This window comes from Mizuhopecten yessoensis, unplaced genomic scaffold (assembly GCF_002113885.1).
Source record: "Mizuhopecten yessoensis strain PY_sf001 unplaced genomic scaffold, ASM211388v2 scaffold11083, whole genome shotgun sequence".
Lineage (NCBI taxonomy): Eukaryota > Metazoa > Mollusca > Bivalvia > Pectinida > Pectinidae > Mizuhopecten > Mizuhopecten yessoensis.
In genome coordinates this window covers 393847-419043 of record NW_018408871.1, presented here as the reverse complement: position 1 = coordinate 419043, position 25197 = coordinate 393847, and the positions used below count along the sequence as shown (strand labels likewise).

Genomic DNA, 25197 nt, shown 5'->3' with positions numbered 1-25197 from the left:
CTTTCCTGTTTTATACATAATTTAAAACATGTCTCGCTACAAACAGTTTATATGAAATAGATTCGCGCCTGGTGTTTAATTCAGCTGTTTCTTGTGTCACAGGGTGACCCGAACTGCAGATCACAGCATTTTAATGTTAATACCATATTCATGATGGTAAGGTGATTTCCGTCCATAAATTGTCACTTTTACCTGTGAGCAAGTGTGACAATCATCAGGATTCTCGTACCTTGTGACCCACGAAGGTGTAAATATGGGAGTCGAAAAGGCCTGTTGTGTTTTCACCCCGTAATTTATGTCAATCAATAATAACACTTCACAGATATGCTGATTTCAGTCGTTTATTGCAGTAGAATGACATCCGCTTGATGGACGTTGTACATTTCGCCGTACATTTCATATACATACATAACAATGGACAGGTTTTCCATACACACAGTGCGCACTTCTCGTCTCATCAGGTAACAACAAGCACTTAAAATCCTCTACTTCACCGCCTCTCATCGCTTATATCTACATGCAAAATGGTGAATTTATTTACATATCTAGCACACATTCACAACCAGTGAGACATATTCATTATTCTGGACTTAAACGGTCAAGCAAACTTAAGATTTATTAATAACCGGCTAACACAGACTCATTTATGACCAAATTAATCAGTGGAATTCAAATTTCTTTCTTCTCCAGTGTTTCACCATTATTCTATGCGTCCAGGAGAATAAAGGGATATACAGATGTGTTTTGTAGGAATCCCATTAATTGTACAGTCAGTGATTTTGCTCGACTCTTTGTGTAACAGCTCAATTTCAGTTTACAATAACCATTCTTTCGGACATTTGGTTTTTTATTCTAAATCATAGCACACTTTAGTCAATAGGTTAGGCTAATGGTGTGTTGCCAACGGTACATCGCACATAAAAATGATCAAGTTTGATGAGATTTCAGCAACAAAAACAACCTTGATTACTTAATGTCCAAAAAACCTATCTAGCTCTAACAAGGCCATTAGATGAAGATATACAGTCTAATTAGCGCCAAATACACCCAAAATTGACAAAAAAGTCCATTTACCAATTCCATTGACAGAATATGGTAACTTTTTAAAAACATAAGGAAATGTAAAAAATAAAAAAAAGAAAAGCAAAAAAATGAAAATCCATGTTGAAATTTGTAGAGATAAGGATATTATTTACAAACACCAACCCATAAATACTGTATTGCTATGCCTGTCACCATGGTAACAGAGATTTGGATGTACATGTGGTATTTTACCCAGGGGTGTGTCCGATCAGCTGTCACTCTGTGTGCAAGGAATCCAAGGATCCTCCATTTCAAATTAAAAACCAAATTATAAAACAGTGAAAACATTGCAAAACATGTACATCACCTGACCCTGAACATATGGGTTCTATCACGAACTCAAGTATATATCACATCTCCTTCACTGATAGATTGTAGGCTAGAATTTCATTACAGCAATCCAGCCAAAAATATCATTAGTCATGTCTGTTATCCACCTCAAAATAATTTTTTTCCCCATTTTGTTGTACTAAGAGATAGTTTAGAATTAGACTAGACTTTTGTACGAAATTTCATCTGTGGTCCCTTTCAATTCCTGTGTAAGAAATTTCATCCGTGGTCCCTGTCAATTCCTAGCTGTGTAAAGCATCTCATTTAGCATGAGATCTTAATCGAGGTTAAAAATGATTTGAGTATGTCATGAAATGAAAATACACCAATATCTATGCACTAATCAAGATGCCGATAGCTGATGTAGAAACGCATCTGCATAAAAAACACATGTTCCCCCAGGTTAAAGTGAGGCAGACAGAAAACGCATAAATTTCTGACTAAATCTTAACGTCATTGGGTTTATAAGTAGCTGTCTCCTCCGTGACCGACCTTTGACACTGACATTAAGCCAATATTTGTTCTAAAAGTACATATTGATATTTTTATTTACAGTTATGAAGTCTGATGCAGACATTTCTCCAATGAACTGTAATCATTCATGTCAAATTACACTCAAACTTATAAAACTCACAAACAATATTGTACACACACCCAGCCAGGTAAACTTCCTCTCTCTACAACACACGAACCTCTCATACCACATGTATACAAGGGTGTTACCTGCAAATACAGGGGCACCACCTATAAAACAGAGGTGCGACCTACAGTACAGGGGCACCACCTATAAAACAGAGGCGCTACCTACAGTACAGGGGCACCAACTATAAGACAGAGGTGCTACCTGCAGTACAGGGGCACCACCTATAAAACAGAGGCGCTACCTACAGTACAGGGGCACCAACTATAAAACAGAGGTGTTACCTACAGTACAGGGGCACCAACTATAAAACAGGGGTGTTACCTACAGTACAGGGGCACCACCTATAAAACAGAGGTGTTACCTACAGTACAGGGGCACCAACTATAAAACATAGGTGTTACCTACAGTACAGGGGCACCAACTGTAAAACAGAGGTGTTACCTACAGTACAGGGGCACCACCTATAAAACAGAGGTGTTACCTACAGTACAGGGGCACCAACTATAAAACAGGGGTGTTACCTCCAGTACAGGGGCACCACCTATAAAACAGAGGTGCTACCTACAGTACAGGGGCACCAACTATAAAACAGAGGTGCTACCTGCAAATACAGGGGCACCTACTACAAATACAGGGGCACCACCTGCAAATACAGGGAGGGCACCTACAAATACAGGGGGTGCTACCTGCAGATTCAGGGGAGTCACCTACAAATACAGGGGCACTACCAGCAATGCATTCGTCTGCTGGATAACCGAACTACTCGGTAGTGAATTAAGCTGACATAAAACCACTCGATCTATCAATCAATCAGTCAGCGAATACAGGGGTGCATGCAACCTGCTAATACATGGGTGTCACCTACATCTTTGTAGAATGTAGCATCACTCTGTGTTCTTAAATGATTTGACCAACTGCCACACTTAACACTACAGTAAAACAAGATCCTAACCAACCCCGCTGGACACAAGGATTTAATCACCAAAAATTATTTTATAAAACTGTTTTAAAATTGCTTGCTGCAGGAAAATGATAGCAATACTTTGTTATAAGCAAGAATTTTCAATAATCATAATTTACAATGATTTGAAAGATTCAGTAATTATCTGACATATCATACATACATCTTTTAATGACACCTTGACGTGTAGTCCAACTTCAATTTCAGGGATTCTTCAAAACGAAATTTCAGTCAAGAACATTTTGATGAATGCGTGTGATCATTCTTGCAAGTATGCCTCAACTCTCTGAGCAAATGTTTGTCTGACTGAGAACTGCTCTTCATATTGTAATGATCTTCACACACTCGTAATTTAATCTTTTCGTTGAGATGTGGATCTAGGGAGGCCTGAAGCACCTGAAATCTAAACTTGTGTCACTCACAAATATCATATGTACAATGTAAGTAAACTCCTCTTTCAAAAACAATAACCAGCCACGAAGAACATAGAGGCTTTCTTTGGCAAGGAGTATTGAATTGTAATTATTTTTCAAAACAACAAACTGCAAAACCTGATGCTCTCATGGAAACGAAATATCTGAAAGGATCGTTATTTGGCATAGGATCCCAGACGCAGAAATGTTTAAAACAGATACTGTTGTTTGTAAGTAAAGTCAACAAGGTTAGGAATGCTGAGACTGGTAGTGGTAGATTCGGCTACGGTAAAGTTACACAAATTCTACTAGCATTAATACTTTAATATATTTCTTCTTAAAAGTTCAACTCATATATCCTTCTTTCCATAAAGATGTGCTTTCTACTTTCTAAGATCTATAAGAACAAAATCTGTTTTGTTTCTGTTCCTTTTAGATTATTATTTTTTTGAGTTTTATTTATTCCTATTTTTTCCTTTTTCTCTCTCTTTCACTTTTTAGGAACATTTACAGCACCTGCCATTGGTATGGAAACACACCATACTATATAAACGAGGCTTCCAGTCAGTGCCATATTATCCTTTTCCAAAACCATGACATTGGTACGTTTTTAATGACATTTCTCTTTCCGTTTCCTGGCGGAGCATGACCAGACAAGTACTGTAGTTATGACATTAGAAGCAGATTCTAAACAATAACATTTCTCAAAACTTCAGGCGTTGAATCAAAAGTGTTAAATATTGAACAGGTTCTTTCGTCGATGGCTGACAGTTAGTTTGGCAGCGTTTTTATGACGAGGAAACAAAGCACTAAGAAAGATAGGTATTTTTTATAGACAATAGCGATGGAGCATTTTCACTTTCATCATGTTATTGACAAATGTATAGAGACAAAATGTGTTGTATACTAATGGACTGAACACCTGATAGACAGATAGGATCCTAACCTTTACCATCCGTCCGTCCCATTGTCTAGTTGGAAATGATGCTTTTCTATCAGTTAACAATTTACTTTTGCTGTTTGTTTCAGGGAATAAAAACCTATCTCAGAAAGTCTTTTAAAAACCTCTTATGCCTGTTATAAAGCTTCCTTTTTACACTCCACTGCATGTGGGGTACCTGGTTAGCACCAACTACAAGCTAGCGAAATCACAATTTTAAAGGAAGTCTGTCTTTCTTGTTTCCAGAAATGTATAAATTGCAATTTGACAACAACCTTGTCAGAAACGGGGGAGCTTAAGGTCAGCTTTGGATCAATTTTTCTGTAAAACCTTGAAGTAACATTTATTGATAACCCGATAGGCTGTAACGGTGAAACAAGCTTTTAGTTCAAAGTCATGAATCAAGATTGTAGCATAGTTTTTTTATTCTATCACAAAATATCCATTTCTTAGCTTAACTAGAAACTATTAGTGACCCATTTTAACAAAGTCAACTCCGTTTTACAAGGCGTCACCCATCAATTCTCACGTAAAAGCACCAGATAAAACTTGCTAATACAATTACTAGAATATAATGTTCAGTGACGATGTTTACAAAAACGTAATGAACTTCGTCCCCTGATGGACTATAATTAGCATTTGGTCCGTGCACAGGTATTTTTCTTCTTTATTCGCCATTATTTGCTGTCTAACTTGTAAACAAGGAAATTCAATAGGCTTGACAAATCACTTTTGTCCCAGACTATTATATTGTATAGATAAGAATTAATACTGTAAAACTAATCTGACCCAAATAATAGCCAATAAGTTAATGCTATTAAAACTATCGGAGAAACATAATGGGGTTGTTCTATTAGATAATGGTAGCGGTAACAATAACCTCAGACAACAGATCTAGCTGAACACATAGGAAGATCGTATCTCCGAGGCTGCTTCACGCATGGTTACACATCTACCACAGCCTCCGAAGCCAAACAGTAGCGGGAATCAGACTCGGGCCGAGTGAATGTCTCTATAATAGGTTTGTTACAAATACATTTTTCGAAGAATGAGTTATTTTTTATTTAATGATTGAAACATTTCATTTTTTTTAAAAAAATATTCTCATTTAAGAATAAATTAAATTGTTTGAAAAATGAAAGTTCAGATCTGTGTCGTCTGACGACACAGAATCTAACCACAGTTATAGAAGATATTTGCATGAATCCAAGTCAAGTTTAAACCTCATCGCAACATTTAGGCCTGTATTCCTTTACTTTTTTTTGACATGCAATTTACATCCAATTAAATTCTCCTGACAATTAACTCCCTCGAGGTCGAAATCATTGTCAGTTGATATTGCTGATTCAATTTTAAGTTAACGCAAATACCTGATCACCAATGAGATATTCATCAAGTCGTTGGAATTCATCACAATTTTTTTCCGGCAAATGTTACATTAAGACATCTCCTGTTACGTTAACAAATACACGTCCCCCGTTCTGTTAAAACACATCAATTTTACCACTTTAATTGACCAGCCTTGCATTTTTCAAAATGAAATGTTACGTGACTTTGGAGTTGTTATTATAATTTTATGATTTTTTGATTCTTGTGAAGATAAAAATGTCTAAGTTTTCCCAACTAGTGGAGGTTCTGGTTAGCTGCTGTGGCAAGCTGTGATCATCAACTGGGATAGTATGCAAATTGTCTTCATTTATGATGTATCCCTTTTCTCACTTGTTTGTTATGCCGCTTGCGTGAATAGTCTGCGGTGAAATAAATGCCACCAGAAAATGTCAATCATTTAAGTTCTGCAAATTTTCACAGCTGATTTATTTAGTGTTTTAATCAAAATTGTACTGAATACACATTTATTTTAATAACTCGTTCACCCTCGAAATTTCGAGATGGACTATTCCAACCTTTGAATTGGAAGAGTTCATATGTGTCTTCAGGGGTGAATGGGTTTTAAAGAAACATTGCGTATCTGTTAACTGACATTAAACCTCCATTGAAACGATTAACCCTAAGTTAAACCATCAACCATTTGTGTGAAAGCACCGTCATCATTTTAGAATCAAACCATTATTTTACTTTATATAAAAAGATATTCAGTAAATGTCGCTATTGAATCTAGGAAGTGTGATTCTTTATTCCTGTGTTTACTCCCTAGCCTGTCAGAGTTTCGGAGGCTGATTTTGACTTATTGTACACAGCTGTAATTATTTGTTCAAGTGGCTTGTACATTTCACCACCAGCAAGAAAGTTGACAGCAAAATTTTCTTTTCCATATAAAAACTCCAACACACACCTTGTACAGTGTTGACTGAACTATCACAGATTCACGATTTATCAGTGGCAGGCTGTTTCTTATCAAACTAGACCGTTAAAACTTAATTCACAACAAAATTCACATTACTTAGAAAAACATGTCATGTCCCAGACAAAATATATCGAGATAGCGACCAGGGTTTGTTTCCTTCCTGTTCTACATAAAATAAAAAAAATTCAATTCGTTTTAAAAGGCACCTTCCTGTTAAAAAAACAAATTAATTTTAGGGGTAAAAACAGAGGGACTGTAAAATGGATGATTTCTTGATGTGACAAATATGCTCTCATGTATTTTTAATTCCGTTTTTGTGTGTGAGAAAAGTAATATATTATTACATATAGTTAGTCACGGGACGTTAAAGGATGATAGTTTCCTTTATGTTTCATGCTGCTATGCTTCAGCCTTTTGAAGAAAATAACCTAGAACGATTTGGAAGGCAGTTCCCAAAAATTTCCATTGAACAGAGATAATTTATCGACCAGATCAAAAACCTGACAGTGTAATCAAATGCCACATTAATCAAGCAACAAACTTCAACATTTCTTTATAAAGTTGTTTGTTTTCTCTCAAGGAAAGAAAACTATAAAAAAAATTATGACATTTGTGAAATATTAAGCATTAAAAGATTTAGACGTAGAGCGACCTTGAAGCATGAACGACCTCTGTCAGGGGATGCAGTACACTCGTCTCAATATACCACAGCTAGACACATAACTGGGACTTACTCTCAATGATTACAACAGTAATCATAGATCATCGTAACCCTAACAAAGCGAGGAAGATAAGCGCCTAACTTTTATTCCACTGATCTGTGTGATACAGACTACAACCTAACAGGGTTTTGTGGTCTGATCATTGCTGAGGATACTTTAGACAGCCTTTGTCACACACGGTTCTTACGACCCTAGAACTCTGAGGATACTTTAGACAGCCATGGTCACACAAGGTCTTTACGACCCTAGAACTCTGAGGATACTTTAGACAGCCTTTGTCACATAAGGTCCTTACGACCCTAGAACTCTGAGGATACTTTAGACAACCTTTGTCACACAAGGTCCTTTCGACCCTAGAACTCTGCTAATTGAACATCTATCTGGTTTTTTTTTTATTAGTTTCATTAGCTGTCTTGAATGATTTTTTTTAGCTCTTACAATTTTTCGAGTAGAAAGTTAGAATATGCATAATTATCACTGAGTTAGGTTCTATTACAGGCACTCAACATCATATTGACATGACTCCAGACATGGGTCTTACAATTTTAAGTGCCACATTATATTTAGGAATCAAACACATTTTTGACTTGCTGCTTTTAATTAAAAGAATTTTATTTCAAGAAGATTTTAAGTGGCATGGTATATACAAACTTGTCAGTTTATAGACAGAGTCATCCAAAATATTTTCTTTGCAAATTACTGGAGTATTCATTACTGTAGAGATTGTATGTAATGATGCTGGTCAATTTCAGAATGCTTCAATGAAATCTATACATTTTCTGATTTTCGGCACAGTGACTGTACGATTTCTGATTGCTGTAATGACGCCTATAACATTTCTGATTTTCGGCACAGTGACTGTACGATTTCTGATTGCTGTAACAATACCTATTAAACTGTAGCTGACTGTGGGATACACAAGAACTTTTCATCACTGTAACTTTACCTTGCCTGTAGCACTTTTAATGAATGGAATGATACTTTTATACTTTAACAGCAAGAAAAAAACTAATGTTTCGAAAACATCTCACAGTGAATCCAAGGTTACACATCAAAAGACAAATTTTCCTTGACTTAATTTGATAAACCAGTTACAAGTTAGGAGTGGCAGTAACACCTTATTATGGTATTTACCATACCTGCAGCAGAGTGAGGTACAGGCAGTAACCCCTGTACATGTAGGCTCCAACCCTGTACATGTAGGCCCCAACCCTGTACATGTAGGCCCCAACCCTGTACATGTAAGCTCCAACCCTGTACATGTAAGCCCCAACCCTGTACATGTAGGCTCCAACTTGATGTCTTTGAAGTTGTATCTAATCACATACAACCAGCATTTCGTCATCTTACAATAATTAAAGCTGATTATAGTGACTTCTCTAACTGCATGCATAGTGATAGCTTTGTAATATATATAAACAGTTGATCGCACAGATCTGATGTCTCTCACACCATCACACCAGATTTAGTATAAAACACACACATTCTACCTCAGCACAAAGATGACTTTTATGAAAAATAGTTTGTCTTGGGAATGAAAAATAAATAAGTTTTATGAAATTGAAATATGATTTAAGAAAAACTTGGCACATTTTGAAGAGAACAGATAACACATTATTGAGCTGCCATTTGTTAAGGTCCACAAACCTCTCCCTCACTTCCAGTCGAATGTTCTGTTGATCAGTTGAAACAACATCTGATTGTGTGGCTTAAAGAAAGCCCTTAGTTTTTCTACAGCCACAGGGTCAGTGAAGGGATGCCGCCTCCCCTTTGTAGCACCCAAACACTTTTCATGTCCTAACTTCATACAATAAAATCCACGAGTCGAATTAAAGTAGAAATGCTCTCGAGTTATCTTGTGTGGTAATCCCAAGAATTCCTCGACTTGTGCGATCTCCTCCCATGGACGAACTATGAGGTTATCCCCGTCCACTATGTGGAACTGGTCGGGGCGAAACACCTTCAGCCACCGTTCAAAGTGTTGGTGATAAATGCTGATCCGCACGGCCTTGTAGCGAGTGTTTACTTCCCCAGTAGACAAATCGATTGCCAGGTTCTCTAGTTTGTCGTGGGCTTTACCTTTTGCTTTTTTGTTGTAATACACCTGTGTATAGTCGGATATTACTCTCACAGTTGGATTTCTAAGGAGAACAATAAGTTTTATTGAACTGTTCATGTTTGAGATTCTTTCTGGAACTTTTTCCGCGATGAAATAGCGTGGGCTTTTCTCTATGGTGACTTGATCATGGAAGGAGTAAGGCATCTGACTTTTGTACCAGTCTATCCCCATATTGTAATTGACGTCATCGTCAAAGTAGTGTACCTCATGGTCAGCGGGCCTGATCTGTGGGTGGAGTCCCAGGAACTCCAGCATGGCCCGAGTGCCACATTTACGAACACCAAATATGATAGACTGAGGAAGTCTCTTGTCTGTGCCGGGAGGGTGCGGCTTTTCTGTACCCCATTCCTCCTCCTCCAGCAGTTTGCGAGCCCCAGCGACGGACAACTCTTCGTTCGGGGAGAATCTGTTTGCTCCCATTGTTCTCCATACCACGCTGTTACTATAGGCACTGAAGCACAACACTACACAAATCACGCACATTAACATCCACAGTTGTCTTCCCCTGCCCTTCATCGTGATGCATGCTGCATGGGTAGTGACACAGAGACGGGACTTGGAACGTTCTCTTGCGGCCCTGTCAGCAGTGAAGATTCCTGGACAGTCCATGTAGACAGTGCGAGGTTTCCGATCCACAGAAGGATACTCGGTTGACATACCGACTTACAGCCTCCATCTGCAACACAGAAAAAACACATATTCAATAACTGGGTCACAGGCCAAAATATGATATCAGATACAATATGTGTCATAAGTGATTTAAATCAACAGCTTAAATAATATAAATGTCACAGCATCAGCCTATAAAACAACTTAACCACATAATATATACTTAATATATACTACCTAATTGAAAGAAAATTAACTGCAATCATCACTAATGGCCCTATATAAGGTTCCACGCCTCCATTTATCTGATACCACTAGGAAACCAGAGAGGCTTGGGATGAAGTGCAATCCTCAGTCGTATTTAGATATATGAACTGGCCGGTGGTTTTACTGCGTTAGTACCTATGTAAGGTCGTGACCTGGTAGACAGTTTCAGGGCGGGCACAGTCAGGTATATATGTATATTCATGTCAATATCTACTTAACTTCAACACTGGCTATAAAACGTTAGTGTCGGCCTCTGACATTCAAACAGTTTTACTCAATCATTGGAATTCGTTAGAGTTGGTTTTCTATCCACTGTCCCTCGTCCCCTGGTGACACGTTTACCACATCAGGGCCAGACCTCCTCAATGACCATTACATTAAGGCTAGACTTCAGCACTGACAAGGATGTGGTCAGCAACGGTCTAATCTCACTCTCGAAAGTATATTCTGAACTCTGATTAATATACTTCATTTAAAATTGAAGTTTTTTTCTTTCTCTGTGAATAGCTACAAGACCATCTACTATAACAAGAGCTTTTACTTTCATCTTCAAGGATATATGTAGAAAGTTCAGTAGGTGAAAATTACAGTATAAGTATAACTGTAGAATGGCTACCAGCCCCGAAGTTTTAATGAAGAATTTTTCAGCTGCATTTAACTACAAATTTATCTCCCCCTAGTTTAGAACTAAGGGTCTCTAAAATCAGACATCAAGGTGATCAAAATTATTGGATTGAATTTTTTTCTAAACAATTAAAAATTCTAAACAACAGGGGCCAGTCTAGCATAACTGCACATTAGTACAAAACAACAACTACCGCCATCATTGGTAAAGTCTAAACAAAACTTACATCAATTATCTCTCAGACACCCATCACTTCACGTAAAACTATAAAACAGAATCTGACCATTAAAATGCCAACACTTACATGCAATGTCTCCGTGTTATAATCCGATTATGTCACCAGAACAAGGAAATAACCTGCAGTATGCACCGCCCACACCTATGGCTATACATAGACATTAGGAAATTAGTCCTTGGGACTCCATCTCGTATCTTTTCCTAAGTCAACACTTGAGCACTCCTCTATATATTATAAATGTACATGCAGACAGATATATCCTGTCCTTATCTAACGAGTATTTATATGGGTGTACTAAACCGAAAACACGAAAACACCTTTCACAAACGTAACACAAAATTTCCCACTTAAAAATTCAACAATGTGGCAAATTAATTGCCAAAATACAGGATATAAATTCTGCATATTACTCAATTATATATGAATCCCTAATTATGTGGTATTTCAACGAATGTTTCTAAATTTAGAACCTTGTGCTCATGAACATAATTTAGTAGTATAATGAATTTCTTCCGGGAACATTTTTTTCTATTTCAAGACTATAAATCACTTCTATATTTCCATCAAATTAACTTTGAAGATTCACCCTGGTGACTAATATGCTATAAATATGAAGATTTAAAGGGAAACTACAGAAAGATATAAACATTATTTCAGGAAATTGCAATAATATTAAGAGACAAAAGGTGCCCTATAGGCGTCTGCACTGATTCCAGATCACAATCTTGGTAATTAAAGTTTTATTTAAATTCGTGGCACCATATTTTTATGAAGTAAAAACTTAATTGGGCTACCGTGTCTGGAACCCTGACACATACAATTTAAACAAGAGGTGCCACAATACCTGTCAGCGAACATTGGTGATCCCTTACACACACTCATTAGTACCTGGCAAGTAACGCAATAATTCATGTATTGGCTTAATAACGTAGGGATCACCGCTACGGTAAAAAGAGGTCCAGTCGGACATGTTAGTAATAAACCGGTACTTGTGTACGGATCACCCCTACGGTAAACAGAGGGGAACAGTCAGGAATGCCAGTAATCGCCTGTAATGGACCTTAACTCACAAAATCTCAAGTGTTGTCAATAAAATTTAAATAACCCATCAAAACAACGAAGCCAAATATTGAATATAACATTAAAGTCAAAATGTTATAATTCTAAAAATACCAAACAAAATTGTGTGTTACCTACGGAAATGAGGAAGCATAGTTTTGTAAAGTATAACGCAGTGGATTACGTAAGAAAATCGTAGATATTGTAAAGTATAACGCAGTGGATTACGTAAGAAAATCGTAGATATTGTAAAGTATAACGCAGTGGATTACGTCAGAGTGGAAGCATATTTTTGTAAAGTATAACACAGTGGATTATGTAAGACAAACAACTTTTTTATAATTTAATGCATAACTGAGCGGATTAGGTAAGAAAACCTTAGATACTGTAATGTAGATATATAATCACTGCCATATGTTTAATGTTACTCCTACAAACCAAAATTACATCAGTGGGACCTCATTGATAAAAACAAGAATATATATTAAACGGCTTCATCATAGTTAAGTCTGACACATCTACCGGCAGATAAAGTGCGATATAATCGCAGTTCAACATTTAAAACCCATTTCTGCCATTTATGAAGATATACATTACTAACTGTTGCACTGTTCTGAACCTCACAAAAACTGGTACAAAAATACTGAAATATTCTAATATATGCATAAAACGCATTCAATCTTGATTAAGTATTTCTTACATGCAAATGTGATGAAATATCGTCTAGGTAGACCAACCTTCCTTCCATAAGAAAACTTGTTAGCCTCCTGAGCAGTGGTAACACATGGAGCTGATCCGTCTGACTAACAGTGATACGGAGGCTGAGAGCAGCTCTCCCTGATAGGTGAACACCAAGATAAGTGTAGAGTGTGCCGTTGGTTACCGTACCCACAGGTCAGCATCATTAGCTGCTGTGTCACAAAGATATCCTCAGCAACACTTTTTACTTACAAGAAATTTTCATTGGAAAGCCATTATACGCTATCCCCTATAACACTTGTCCCTAATCGGTAACCCAGCACCCATACCTGGGCTGTGATATTCCATTTGCATCGTTTTTGTGTAACTGTAGTTCTACAAAATATCAGCCAAGTTCTCTATAATGTTTGTTCAGGCCAATAAGATACTCAACAACAAATTGTTTCTAAGTCAACTGCACATTACATCAATAGCATGATGCCTTCGTGGAAGACAATTGGACAGGCTACAGACATATCTCATGTTGATGGCTAATTCATCATGAAAAAGCATCACCGCCATAAATCACCACCCATTGAATGAATATGCAAAACCCCCAGCCCAGTACATCACAATACACTCTCCTAACGGCTGCTTTATCTTGATGAGTTTAGTGATCACAGCCGTCAGTGTGTGTACAGCAGGCCCTACCTGGTTCATAATTGACCAGCAGATCACACACAACCTGCTACTCCCAAGACTCCCATCCATCACTTTAATTGGCATATACAAATTTTATTTTGAATTTCCTCATCAAATAAAAATTTATCATTTTGACCACTGTTTCTATAAAAGTTTTGTCAACAAAACAATAATAGCTCATAATTATTTTTAAATCATTTTTGTCTAAGTCACCTTTTATTCCAAAAGGATCATGTTTAAATCACTACTAACACCTTACCTTGTGTGGACTTCCTGTATCCTGTGATTTTGTGCTCCCTCCTATACAGAATATAGACTGTTTTTTTCCCTTATGTGACAATAACCCAGTATACTACCACCATACCACCGCGACCTGACCAACATCAACGCTGACTGAATGAACGTGATTGTATCGTCTATATATATACACCTGCGTTAAAGGGACCACTTCCCCTTTTTCTACCTGTAATCCTAGCTTCGATTACCTGGACTGAAAAGCAGGTGTTTTAAACAGTATGAATGAGTGGAGATTAAAAAGCCTTGGAACATGAATGTCAGTGAGTTGTGACATGATCTTTCGCCACAGTGATCGCGATCCGTGACAAGTTTTTATAGATTATCTGGTTAATCCATTATCATGTTAATCTCCTTTATAGCTCCCTGATCCGCACTCCTAACTTAACCTACTGTTCTATGCCTCCTATTTAGTGTCCCTCACCTAAGACTTTTATTTCTAAATGTCAAGAGATTACTAAATTCCCTAGATAATCCTCAGTCGGCAGTGAATGCCGAATAAATTCAGAGTTATTTGGGGATCAGAGGTAATACAATTACCAAAGTATTTGACTACCCACCTGGTGAAAAATCACTTTACACAAGGTCTATAACAAGTATTGGAATCAGATTGTTAGGGCTAAAACATTATGTTCAGATATACCTAACATCTATCTGGAGAATTCATATTTCCTTCAATCTGCACTTTATTTATACCTGTAATGATATACACGACAAGGTATTTACATTCAGTGATATATAGAATGTTTATGTACTTTTCAACTTCTGATTTATGGTGCATATCATATACATGTACTTCAATTGGACATGATATATGTAAAATACATATGGCGTACATAATACATGTACATCTATTAAAATAGTGTACAAGCTTCCAGAAATAGTCCATTACTACTGGCTAGTAATACTGTTTTCTTTCCCCTAGGTAAGAATTTTCCTTAGATTATGTAGTGCATTGATATAATCTGGTGTTTTTTTTAATAATTTTAATAGCTATCCATAGCTAGCTAGTAGTCAGAACTCGGGGTAATTGAGTCACAGCTAAAGAAGCACAGGGCCCTGAAAACTACTTCATAGCTGAAAGACCACAGGGCCCAGACAACAAATTTATAGCTAAAGAAGTGCAGGGTACTGACAACTTATTCGTAGATAAAGAACCACAGGGCCCTGACAACTATTTCAAAGTTGAAGAGCCGCAGGGCATACAGGGATCAGGGCAGCCATTACTATCTTCTCAGTCATTGTTATAGAGCACAGGGCCCTGATAAACCTCTTACCAGCCATAGTTTGTATTTAACACAGGGCCCTGATCAATCTCTAACCAGTTGCATGTAGTTAGTATCGAACAAAGGGCCCTGATAAATCTCTTACTAGTAATAGTTAGTATAGAGAACAGTGTCCCGATAACTCTCTAACCAGTCATACTTAGTAATGAGCACAGGGCCCTGATAAGTCTCTAAGTGCCAGTCATAGTTAGTATTAAACACAGGGACCTGATTAACTTCCTTTTTTACTATTGCTGCTATTGATTCAGACAAGAGGCAATCTCCTGGAATTAATATAATCTGTTTTCAGAATAAATACTCTACCGTAGACATGAAAACGGCCCTCCTGAGATACCCGGTACAGTTGTGGCGGTGCTGTACTCGTACAGACTATCACTGCCTCAGACGTAACAGCTGACAGTCCACTGTTTGCTCCGTTTAAGCAATTGCCATATACAGGCCTAATAGGAGCATTCTTGATCTTCTCTGTGCTTGTCATCCAGGTGCTTAGGACACAGCATGACATTCTTCACTGTTTGAATGATTGTTTTGTCGCAGTTGCCCTTTTGGAATTCAGATTTAAAGTGACATTGTAACATTTTCTTCAAAAGACACCTGATTGTACAAAGCATCTTTTGGACATTTTCAAAATAGCTAACTCGACTTAAATAAACATGATTAGTAGCAATCATTGAGAGTCGAAGAACCTTTATCTTACCCTTTCACATTCACATTATACGCAAGAAGTTTATTCACAGACTTTCCAACCTCTGGTTGCCATGACAGAGAACCATAGTGTTAAACAACTATACGCTTAGTACAACATCACAAATTAATTGCATTGTGCTGTCAGAGTTAAATAAAAAAGGTCATGACCTATATATTAACCAATAGAAACTCTCCTTATGTGTAGGTCACAATCTAGAGACTCTGGAGTGAGCAAACCTGCAAAACAGTTACCGGTGCAGAGTTTTGACCGGTATCTCACAGTACAGTTACATAATTTTGACCTTGACCTAGCTCACAGACCAGTTACAGAAATGTGACCTTGGGAAAGGGTGTGTCAATGCAGGTGTCACTGAGAATAAAAGACAACAATCATCAGAACGTGTCATCTTACCTGAAACACATAAAATACAATCTGTTCAAGTAGCAATTTACCAGCCATTACAGACGCAATCACACTTTGAATTGCAAGTTTATAGCAAGTTTTGTTAGCTCAAAAGAAGACACCTCAAATTCTGAAGCAGGTTTGTTTCAAAACAATCTTGACCGGGAAAGACTTTTCCTAAGGATAAAAGTCTTCAGAAAAGAAATCTCAAATAAGTAATAGTTTGTATTATTATAAATAATTATATTTATGGAAATTCTAAGATAGAAATGTTAATAAGATTATGGGGTTGAGTTGACTGGGCTTTGCTAGTCAGTAAGAAGGGCCTTACACGTCCCCAGTACAATATAACCAGGTGTTAGGTGTGACAACAGATCAAGGACCATTAACACTGGCAGGTCAACAATATACAAAAACAGCAAACAATCCACCTGACGAGGGGCCTATAATCCCCCAACGAAGTTACACAGTGGTCAGTGCTGACCACAGTCGCCCGGTTATGTCACACCAGTCACTCGGGGGTTTGTCAGTGTCTTTAAAGGTGATATGTAGGAATAGCCACTCCACCGAGGGGTCATACCTCAAGACACTTGAAAACTTGTTTCTCCTCTTTAAAAGCTTATAGAACAAACTAACTGGCATGTTTGAATATGCAAATCGCTTGTATCCAAACAAAAATATTGAAACACATTATCACGTAGCGATATTGGAATCAATACTCACATTATTCATTACAGCGAACATTCATAACTAAGTGGTTTGTTAAGTTCTCTCACTTGCTGTACCAGCAAATTTACAATCCTCTGCATATATATATGGAAACCTGATCCACAATGTACAATCAGGTTTACAACAACTACAAACGTACTTATTACAGATTAGCTTTTCAGGTTAAAAAATGTGCATATCATATAATTCTTATCTAAGCAGCTCTCAGGATAAGAATCTTGTTAAACAGTTACATGTCTATAAAACCTAAGGTTGAAAAACCAAATAAAATGGATGCCACCATGTCAGTAAGTAAACAACATTATTTTTTACAGGTGAAACATGATGATCTCGAAACCAGTATCTTTAAAAGTGTCTTTTCACAAATAATAACTGAAACATCCAAAAACTTATCATTTTGTGTATACCTGTACTTGACCTGTAATTTACCTACCTGTAATTTACCTGCCCATACATTGTATGTCGGATTGTCTGCCCTGACTAACGAGACTTTGTTATAACTTAATGCTAAATGACACTTCAGGATGTGAACAGTATCCTTTATTTTGAAATAAATATCCCACAAGACTACGACAATTGGCCTGGAAGGTGTTTTCCTCACCTTTGTCAGGAAAAACAGGAATGCATCAATTGGAAATTAGACCCTGTATACCTATCAGATGTTTTGACGAGAGGCCGGATATGCAGATCACATGTATCTCGACAGGAAACCTAAAACATCGGCAGATCATCCTTTTTGTCAACTATTTCATGTTAGGTAGGAAATCTTGCATGACAAAAGAAAGTCTAAATTACATTTTTATGTGGCTTTATGATCAGAAATCATCAAATGATATGTTTTGTTGACGATAAAATATTACTGAAGCTGAATGTGTTTATACTGACAGCAGTAAACAAACAAATCCTATAGTCTGTGCAGCTTTTAACTCTTTAATCTTAAAGAAAGTTAAGGGGAGGTTACAGTTTGTAGGAAAGACCTCAGTATAGTGGGACAAGAATCCTTAAGGCACAAATAATTTTGTCTTCGTAATCTGTTCTGCTGTAAAAACATGAGAGTACAATCAAATTCTGCTTTCTGGTTTGTTCCTGCTGGACACAACACCAGTGCACAAACAAATCCTGCTTTAGTCCCTTTCTACTGCAAACAATTAACACCTGAGGAAAACACAGTCCATGGGAGATAGGTCTTCGACAGATCTACAAAGAAGGATCAATCACTACGTGATCACTAGGGGTCAGTCCATATAGACCAGCAGACTAGGTCTCCATAACACCTACTTATATAACTTCATAACAAAACAATGTTTAGTGGTCGTTGGATGTGATATTTAGATGATACATATACTTTTAAAAGTGTTAACCATTACCACTCGTCGTTTCTTTTGATCCTAATATCTTCTGTTGTTTAAACGAAATATCAATATCTTCTGATGTTTAAACGAAATATCAAGATACGATCAGGTCCAATAACATACTACTGTATCAATATTAGCATATTCTTAGACGTTCACTCTTTAAATACCAGAGCAAGCAATATCACTTAAGCCCAGCATCCGAATCCCCAACCGTCTCCAACCCTTAGTTAATGACCAGTTACAACATCACAGCTAATGTTAACGTGTCATTGCTGGGGGACCAAACACAAGCTTTGTCCTTGTAGCCAACTACGCTACCGTAATTGCAATATTTATGATCTAGTATTTCTAGAGACACCATTCATCCCGATGACAATTACGCATGCAATGATTTTCTCAGGAATAGTAATTATATGTGTTGGCATGCTAGGGTAATTCTGATAAGAGCCGTGAAGATGCGGAGGAGACATTTTCCTGCGACTCGGTCCAGCATCTCGATACCATATATTTTGTGGATACATTTGCAGGAATCGTTAATTGGTCTCTGGACACAGAACAGTGGTAAATTGCTAACAGAAATCTTTCAATTTGTATGGCACTAAACTCTGAGGATTGTCAATAACTCTAGCTAGAGAAATGCCAGGCAGTTGTGTAGGGCATGCAATGATTCCTAACAGCATCCAATGTTACAGCATACCCAAGCCATCATAGCCTACTTCACATCGGATAAACAAGCAATCAGTTTACAAAGTCTAACTCTTTTATAGCAGTTCTATTACTGAAAATTTCCTAAGAAATGTTTTATTCAACAAAAACATGAAAACATCAAAAAAAATCAATGACAATCACAACAGACAACATTGAAAGAAAAGAGAAATGTTGACCACAAAAATACCTACAGAATGACAACACACAAACATAAAGGGGATGACAACACAACAGAAGCATATAAAGGATGATAACACACCATAAAGGGGATGACAACACAACAGAAACATGAATGGGATGACAACATAACAGAAACATATAAAGGATGATAACACACCATAAAGGGGATGACAACACAACAGAACCATGAAGGGGATGACAACACAAATGAAATATAAACAGGATGATAACACAACAGAATCATAAAGAAAATGGCAACAGAATAAAAATATAATGAGGATGACAACACAACAGAAACAATAAGGGGATGACAACACAACAGAAACAAATATAATGACAACACAACAGAAACATAAAGAAAATGGCAACAGAATAAAAATATAATGAGGATGACAACACAACAGAAACATTAAGGGGATGATAACACAACAGAAACATAAAGTGGATGACAACACAACAGAAACATTAAGGGAACAACACAACAAAAACATGGAGGGGATGACTGAGAAATATAAAGGGGATGACAACACAACAGAAACATAAAGTGGATGACAACACAACAGAAACATTAAGGGAACAACACAACAAAAACATGGAGGGGATGACTGAGAAATATAAAGGGGATGACAACACAACAGAAACATAAAGTGGATGACAACACAACAGAAACATAAAGGGAACAACACAACAAAAACATGGAGGGGATGACTGAGAAATATAAAGGGGATGACAACACAACAGAAACATAAAGGGGATGACAACACAACAGAAACATAAAGGGGATGACAACACAACAGAAACATAAAGAGGATGGCAACAGAATAAAAATATAATGAGAATGACAACACAACATAAACATAAAGGGGATGACAACACAAATGAAATATAAACAGGATGATAACACAACAGAATCATAAAGAGGATGAACACAACAGAAACATAAAGATAACGACAACACTACATAAATATAAAAAGGATGACAACAAAATCAAATGATAGAGGATGACAACACGTGAATGAATATGTGAGTCTGAATACAATTATTGACCTTAACATACAACAGGATGACAAGATTGAACAGGAATTAAAAAATTAATACACAAGCCTTAGTACTTATTGATCTGATTGGAATTCTCATTTGTTTTCTAATTACACATAAGCTCCAGACTCAAAGCTTATTGACCCACTTCAAATTGCTATAGTTCTTAGAATTTCAAGTCGCAAAACTAATCGTAATTGATGGTAGGTAGTACACACCAAATCTATACTTTGTATCTGACAATCTGTTTTCTTCCGTATCACAAGAAATTATTCCTCAAAAATCAATTCCAAAACCCAGCAAGATTTCACAATTACCAAGCACCCTCTAAATCCTATCCTCTCATTGGAGACAATTACCAAGCACCCTCTAAATCCTATCCTATCATTGGAGACAACTATTATAGCCTGTGACACAGTGTCAAATAAAACACATGCTTTTTAAGTAAAACGACACATCTAATTATCCATAATTAATGTCTTTCCAATAAACTCTTATGCAGAATAAACTGTCAAACATTAAATCTCTGAGTGGTCAGACTCACTAAGAAATATACACCCAAATTAAATCAAGTCTGAACATTAATCACAGGAAAAATACATGAAAGAAAAAATAAAGTATGTATTTCTGTAGACTCACATTTACAGCAAGGTACGTGTAAGCAACTCCTGAACTCAATAGTCCTGCTCCCTATCAATACACTGGGATAGTTTATTCCCACGCCTTTCCAACAGTTTGTCCCACAGTACGCCCTTCAGTGTGCGCCCCACAGTGCTGGACGCTACCACAGATATAGCCACTGCCTGTCCTGTTGGACCTTTGTATAATAAGTTCCCATTGGCTTCATTATATAGGTCCATTCACTATACCAGGGATACATTATACCTCGACTCGGAGAACTAATGGGGCCCAAACAGATCTAACTAATGTCATGCAAAACTGACTCCAATTTGGTTTTCATTTATACCTATATTGAGTATTAATTTGACTGAACCGAGAAACTACGGCTGCGGCCTTTGACCCGAGGTGAGGGTAATTTTGAGGTTATAAATAACAAACTCTCTCCTGTTCTCCAGTAATCTTATTTTGTATTTTCACACTTTTTGCCACGCATGCCAAGCATTCAATGTGCCTCAATACCCAACAATAATGAACTCATGAAGCTTTCAAAATTGACAGACATTTTCTCCGACAATAGCTTTCTAGGTGAAAGCCCTCAGCTGGGACATGAAATAGGGGTATAGTGTACTAACATTTCTATAAGTAGTGAAACTTCAATTGTTTACAAAATAAAGACAAGACAACAAAACTATGCTGCGTCAATGTTAAGACAAGAATATCGCGATATCCCTGGCCACGGAAGTGTAATTAACATGCCTATATCGCCACATCTCCAGGTAATTGAGTCACGACACCATTTTTACACTTTCGCATCAATTACCTCTAACTTTGAATACAAACTTTCCAAGGCTACATATTCATATGCAAAACCAATTATTTTCAAAAACAATACAGTGAGAATATTTAGGCAAAACCTTCATTTTTTGAAAATTGACATACTATTATCCCCACAGACTTTTTCTGACTCATTGTCCAGACCAAGCATGCAGACATTGTGTAGTCCTTATTTTCAACAATTTAAACATTTTTTTCAAGGTAGTTCTATATCTGTAAATATGACAACAGACAATTACTTTAACTTATTTACCCCTAAAGACACATTTGAACTCTTCCAATTCAAAGGTTGGAATAGTTCATTATGAAATATCAGGGGTGAATGAGTTCACGAAACAAGCCTAAAGTTCCCCTGGAAACCTGATCCTGGCCTTGTGCAAAATAGAAATTCTTATAAAAAACAAACACACACACACACACACACAACAGGCAGATTATTTATATAATTGTAAAAAAAATCATGACAATATCTATTGCGAGACTATCCATTTTAGACCTCTACTGTATCTGTAGCCCTATATACAACCCAGATAAGATATTTTCCTCTCGATTATTCTTCTGCAACATTTTCTACCTAGCATTATACTAAACTTATCACAAGTAAATAGACATGTCAAATTTTGTGGCCAAAATCATTACAAATCCCGAGACTCTCAATCAAACTGTCTGTTAAAAGCTGCACAAGCACAAGACTGTAAAGATTGAACCTATGAGAAATGTTACAAAATATATGGCTTTCAAAATGTACCTGTTTTTGTTCATTATCAAAATGAATGTCCTTAATGCATATCTCAATCCATCAAAATATAAAAGTAATTATATAGTTCATCACATTTGTTTAAAAACCTTTAGATGTATATATATATATATATATTAAAAAGTGATTAAATGTCCATGTGAAGGAAGTAAATATAGAAAAAATAAAATTAACGACCGACTAAAAAACTAGCTGCTTTCACCCAGGGTGAAAGCAGCTAGTTTTTTAGTCGGTCGTTAATTTTATTTTTTCTATATTTACTTCCTTCACATGGACATTTAATCACTTTTTAATATATATATATATATATACATCTAAAGGTTTTTAAACAAATGTGATGAACTATATAATTACTTTTATATTTTGATGGATTGAGATATGCATTAAGGACATTCATTTTGATAATGAACAAAAACAGGTACATTTTGAAAGCCATATATTTTGTAACATTTCTCATAGGTTCAATCTTTACAGTCTTGTGCTTGTGCAGCTTTTAACAGACAGTTTGATTGAGAGTCTCGGGATTTGTAATGATTTTGGCCACAAAATTTGACATGTCTATTTACTTGTGATAAGTTTAGTATAATGCTAGGTAGCAAATGTTGCAGAAGAATAATCGAGAGGAAAATATCTTATCTGGGTTGTATATAGGGCTACAGATACAGTAGAGGTCTAAAATGGATAGTCTCGCAATAGATATTGTCATGATTTTTTTTACAATTATATAAATAATCTGCCTGTTGTGTGTGTGTGTGTGTGTGTTTGTTTTTTATAAGAATTTCTATTTTGCACAAGGCCAGGATCAGGTTTCCAGGGGAACTTTAGGCTTGTTTCGTGAACTCATTCACCCCTGATATTTCATAATGAACTATTCCAACCTTTGAATTGGAAGAGTTCAAATGTGTCTTTAGGGGTAAATAAGTTAAAGTAATTGTCTGTTGTCATATTTACAGATATAGAACTACCTTGAAAAAAATGTTTAAATTGTTGAAAATAAGGACTACACAATGTCTGCATGCTTGGTCTGGACAATGAGTCAGAAAAAGTCTGTGGGGATAATAGTATGTCAATTTTCAAAAAATGAAGGTTTTGCCTAAATATTCTCACTGTATTGTTTTTGAAAATAATTGGTTTTGCATATGAATATGTAGCCTTGGAAAGTTTGTATTCAAAGTTAGAGGTAATTGATGCGAAAGTGTAAAAATGGTGTCGTGACTCAATTACCTGGAGATGTGGCGATATAGGCATGTTAATTACACTTCCGTGGCCAGGGATATCGCGATATTCTTGTCTTAACATTGACGCAGCATAGTTTTGTTGTCTTGTCTTTATTTTGTAAACAATTGAAGTTTCACTACTTATAGAAATGTTAGTACACTATACCCCTATTTCATGTCCCAGCTGAAGGCTTTCACCTAGAAAGCTATTGTCGGAGAAAATGTCTGTCAATTTTGAAAGCTTCATGAGTTCATTATTGTTGGGTATTGAGGCACATTGAATGCTTGGCATGCGTGGCAAAAAGTGTGAAAATACAAAATAAGATTACTGGAGAACAGGAGAGAGTTTGTTATTTATAACCTCAAAATTACCCTCACCTCGGGTCAAAGGCCGCAGCCGTAGTTTCTCGGTTCAGTCAAATTAATACTCAATATAGGTATAAATGAAAACCAAATTGGAGTCAGTTTTGCATGACATTAGTTAGATCTGTTTGGGCCCCATTAGTTCTCCGAGTCGAGGTATAATGTATCCCTGGTATAGTGAATGGACCTATATAATGAAGCCAATGGGAACTTATTATACAAAGGTCCAACAGGACAGGCAGTGGCTATATCTGTGGTAGCGTCCAGCACTGTGGGGCGCACACTGAAGGGCGTACTGTGGGACAAACTGTTGGAAAGGCGTGGGAATAAACTATCCCAGTGTATTGATAGGGAGCAGGACTATTGAGTTCAGGAGTTGCTTACACGTACCTTGCTGTAAATGTGAGTCTACAGAAATACATACTTTATTTTTTCTTTCATGTATTTTTCCTGTGATTAATGTTCAGACTTGATTTAATTTGGGTGTATATTTCTTAGTGAGTCTGACCACTCAGAGATTTAATGTTTGACAGTTTATTCTGCATAAGAGTTTATTGGAAAGACATTAATTATGGATAATTAGATGTGTCGTTTTACTTAAAAAGCATGTGTTTTATTTGACACTGTGTCACAGGCTATAATAGTTGTCTCCAATGATAGGATAGGATTTAGAGGGTGCTTGGTAATTGTCTCCAATGAGAGGATAGGATTTAGAGGGTGCTTGGTAATTGTGAAATCTTGCTGGGTTTTGGAATTGATTTTTGAGGAATAATTTCTTGTGATACGGAAGAAAACAGATTGTCAGATACAAAGTATAGATTTGGTGTGTACTACCTACCATCAATTACGATTAGTTTTGCGACTTGAAATTCTAAGAACTATAGCAATTTGAAGTGGGTCAATAAGCTTTGAGTCTGGAGCTTATGTGTAATTAGAAAACAAATGAGAATTCCAATCAGATCAATAAGTACTAAGGCTTGTGTATTAATTTTTTAATTCCTGTTCAATCTTGTCATCCTGTTGTATGTTA

The 25197-nt window shown here is 36.6% G+C and overlaps 2 protein-coding genes across 14 annotated transcripts in view; both read right to left on the bottom strand.

The window, feature by feature from the left end:
* The window catches only part of LOC110465485 (heparan sulfate glucosamine 3-O-sulfotransferase 1-like), a 165391-nt gene that overhangs the window by 9883 nt on the left and 130311 nt on the right, over positions 1-25197 (bottom strand). The gene's annotated exons all lie outside the window — the stretch shown is intronic.
* The window catches only part of LOC110465483 (heparan sulfate glucosamine 3-O-sulfotransferase 5-like), a 100994-nt gene continuing 76124 nt past the window's right edge, over positions 328-25197 (bottom strand). For 6 of the 13 annotated variants that reach the window (XM_021521328.1, XM_021521325.1, XM_021521331.1 and 3 more), the window contains exon 2: positions 328-10192. In XM_021521328.1, coding sequence (XP_021377003.1) covers positions 9052-10173 — 1122 coding nt within the window. In that variant the 5' untranslated portion in view covers positions 10174-10192 and the 3' untranslated portion in view covers positions 328-9051. The other 7 variants (XM_021521327.1, XM_021521334.1, XM_021521321.1 and 4 more) reach the window with 7 other exon arrangements.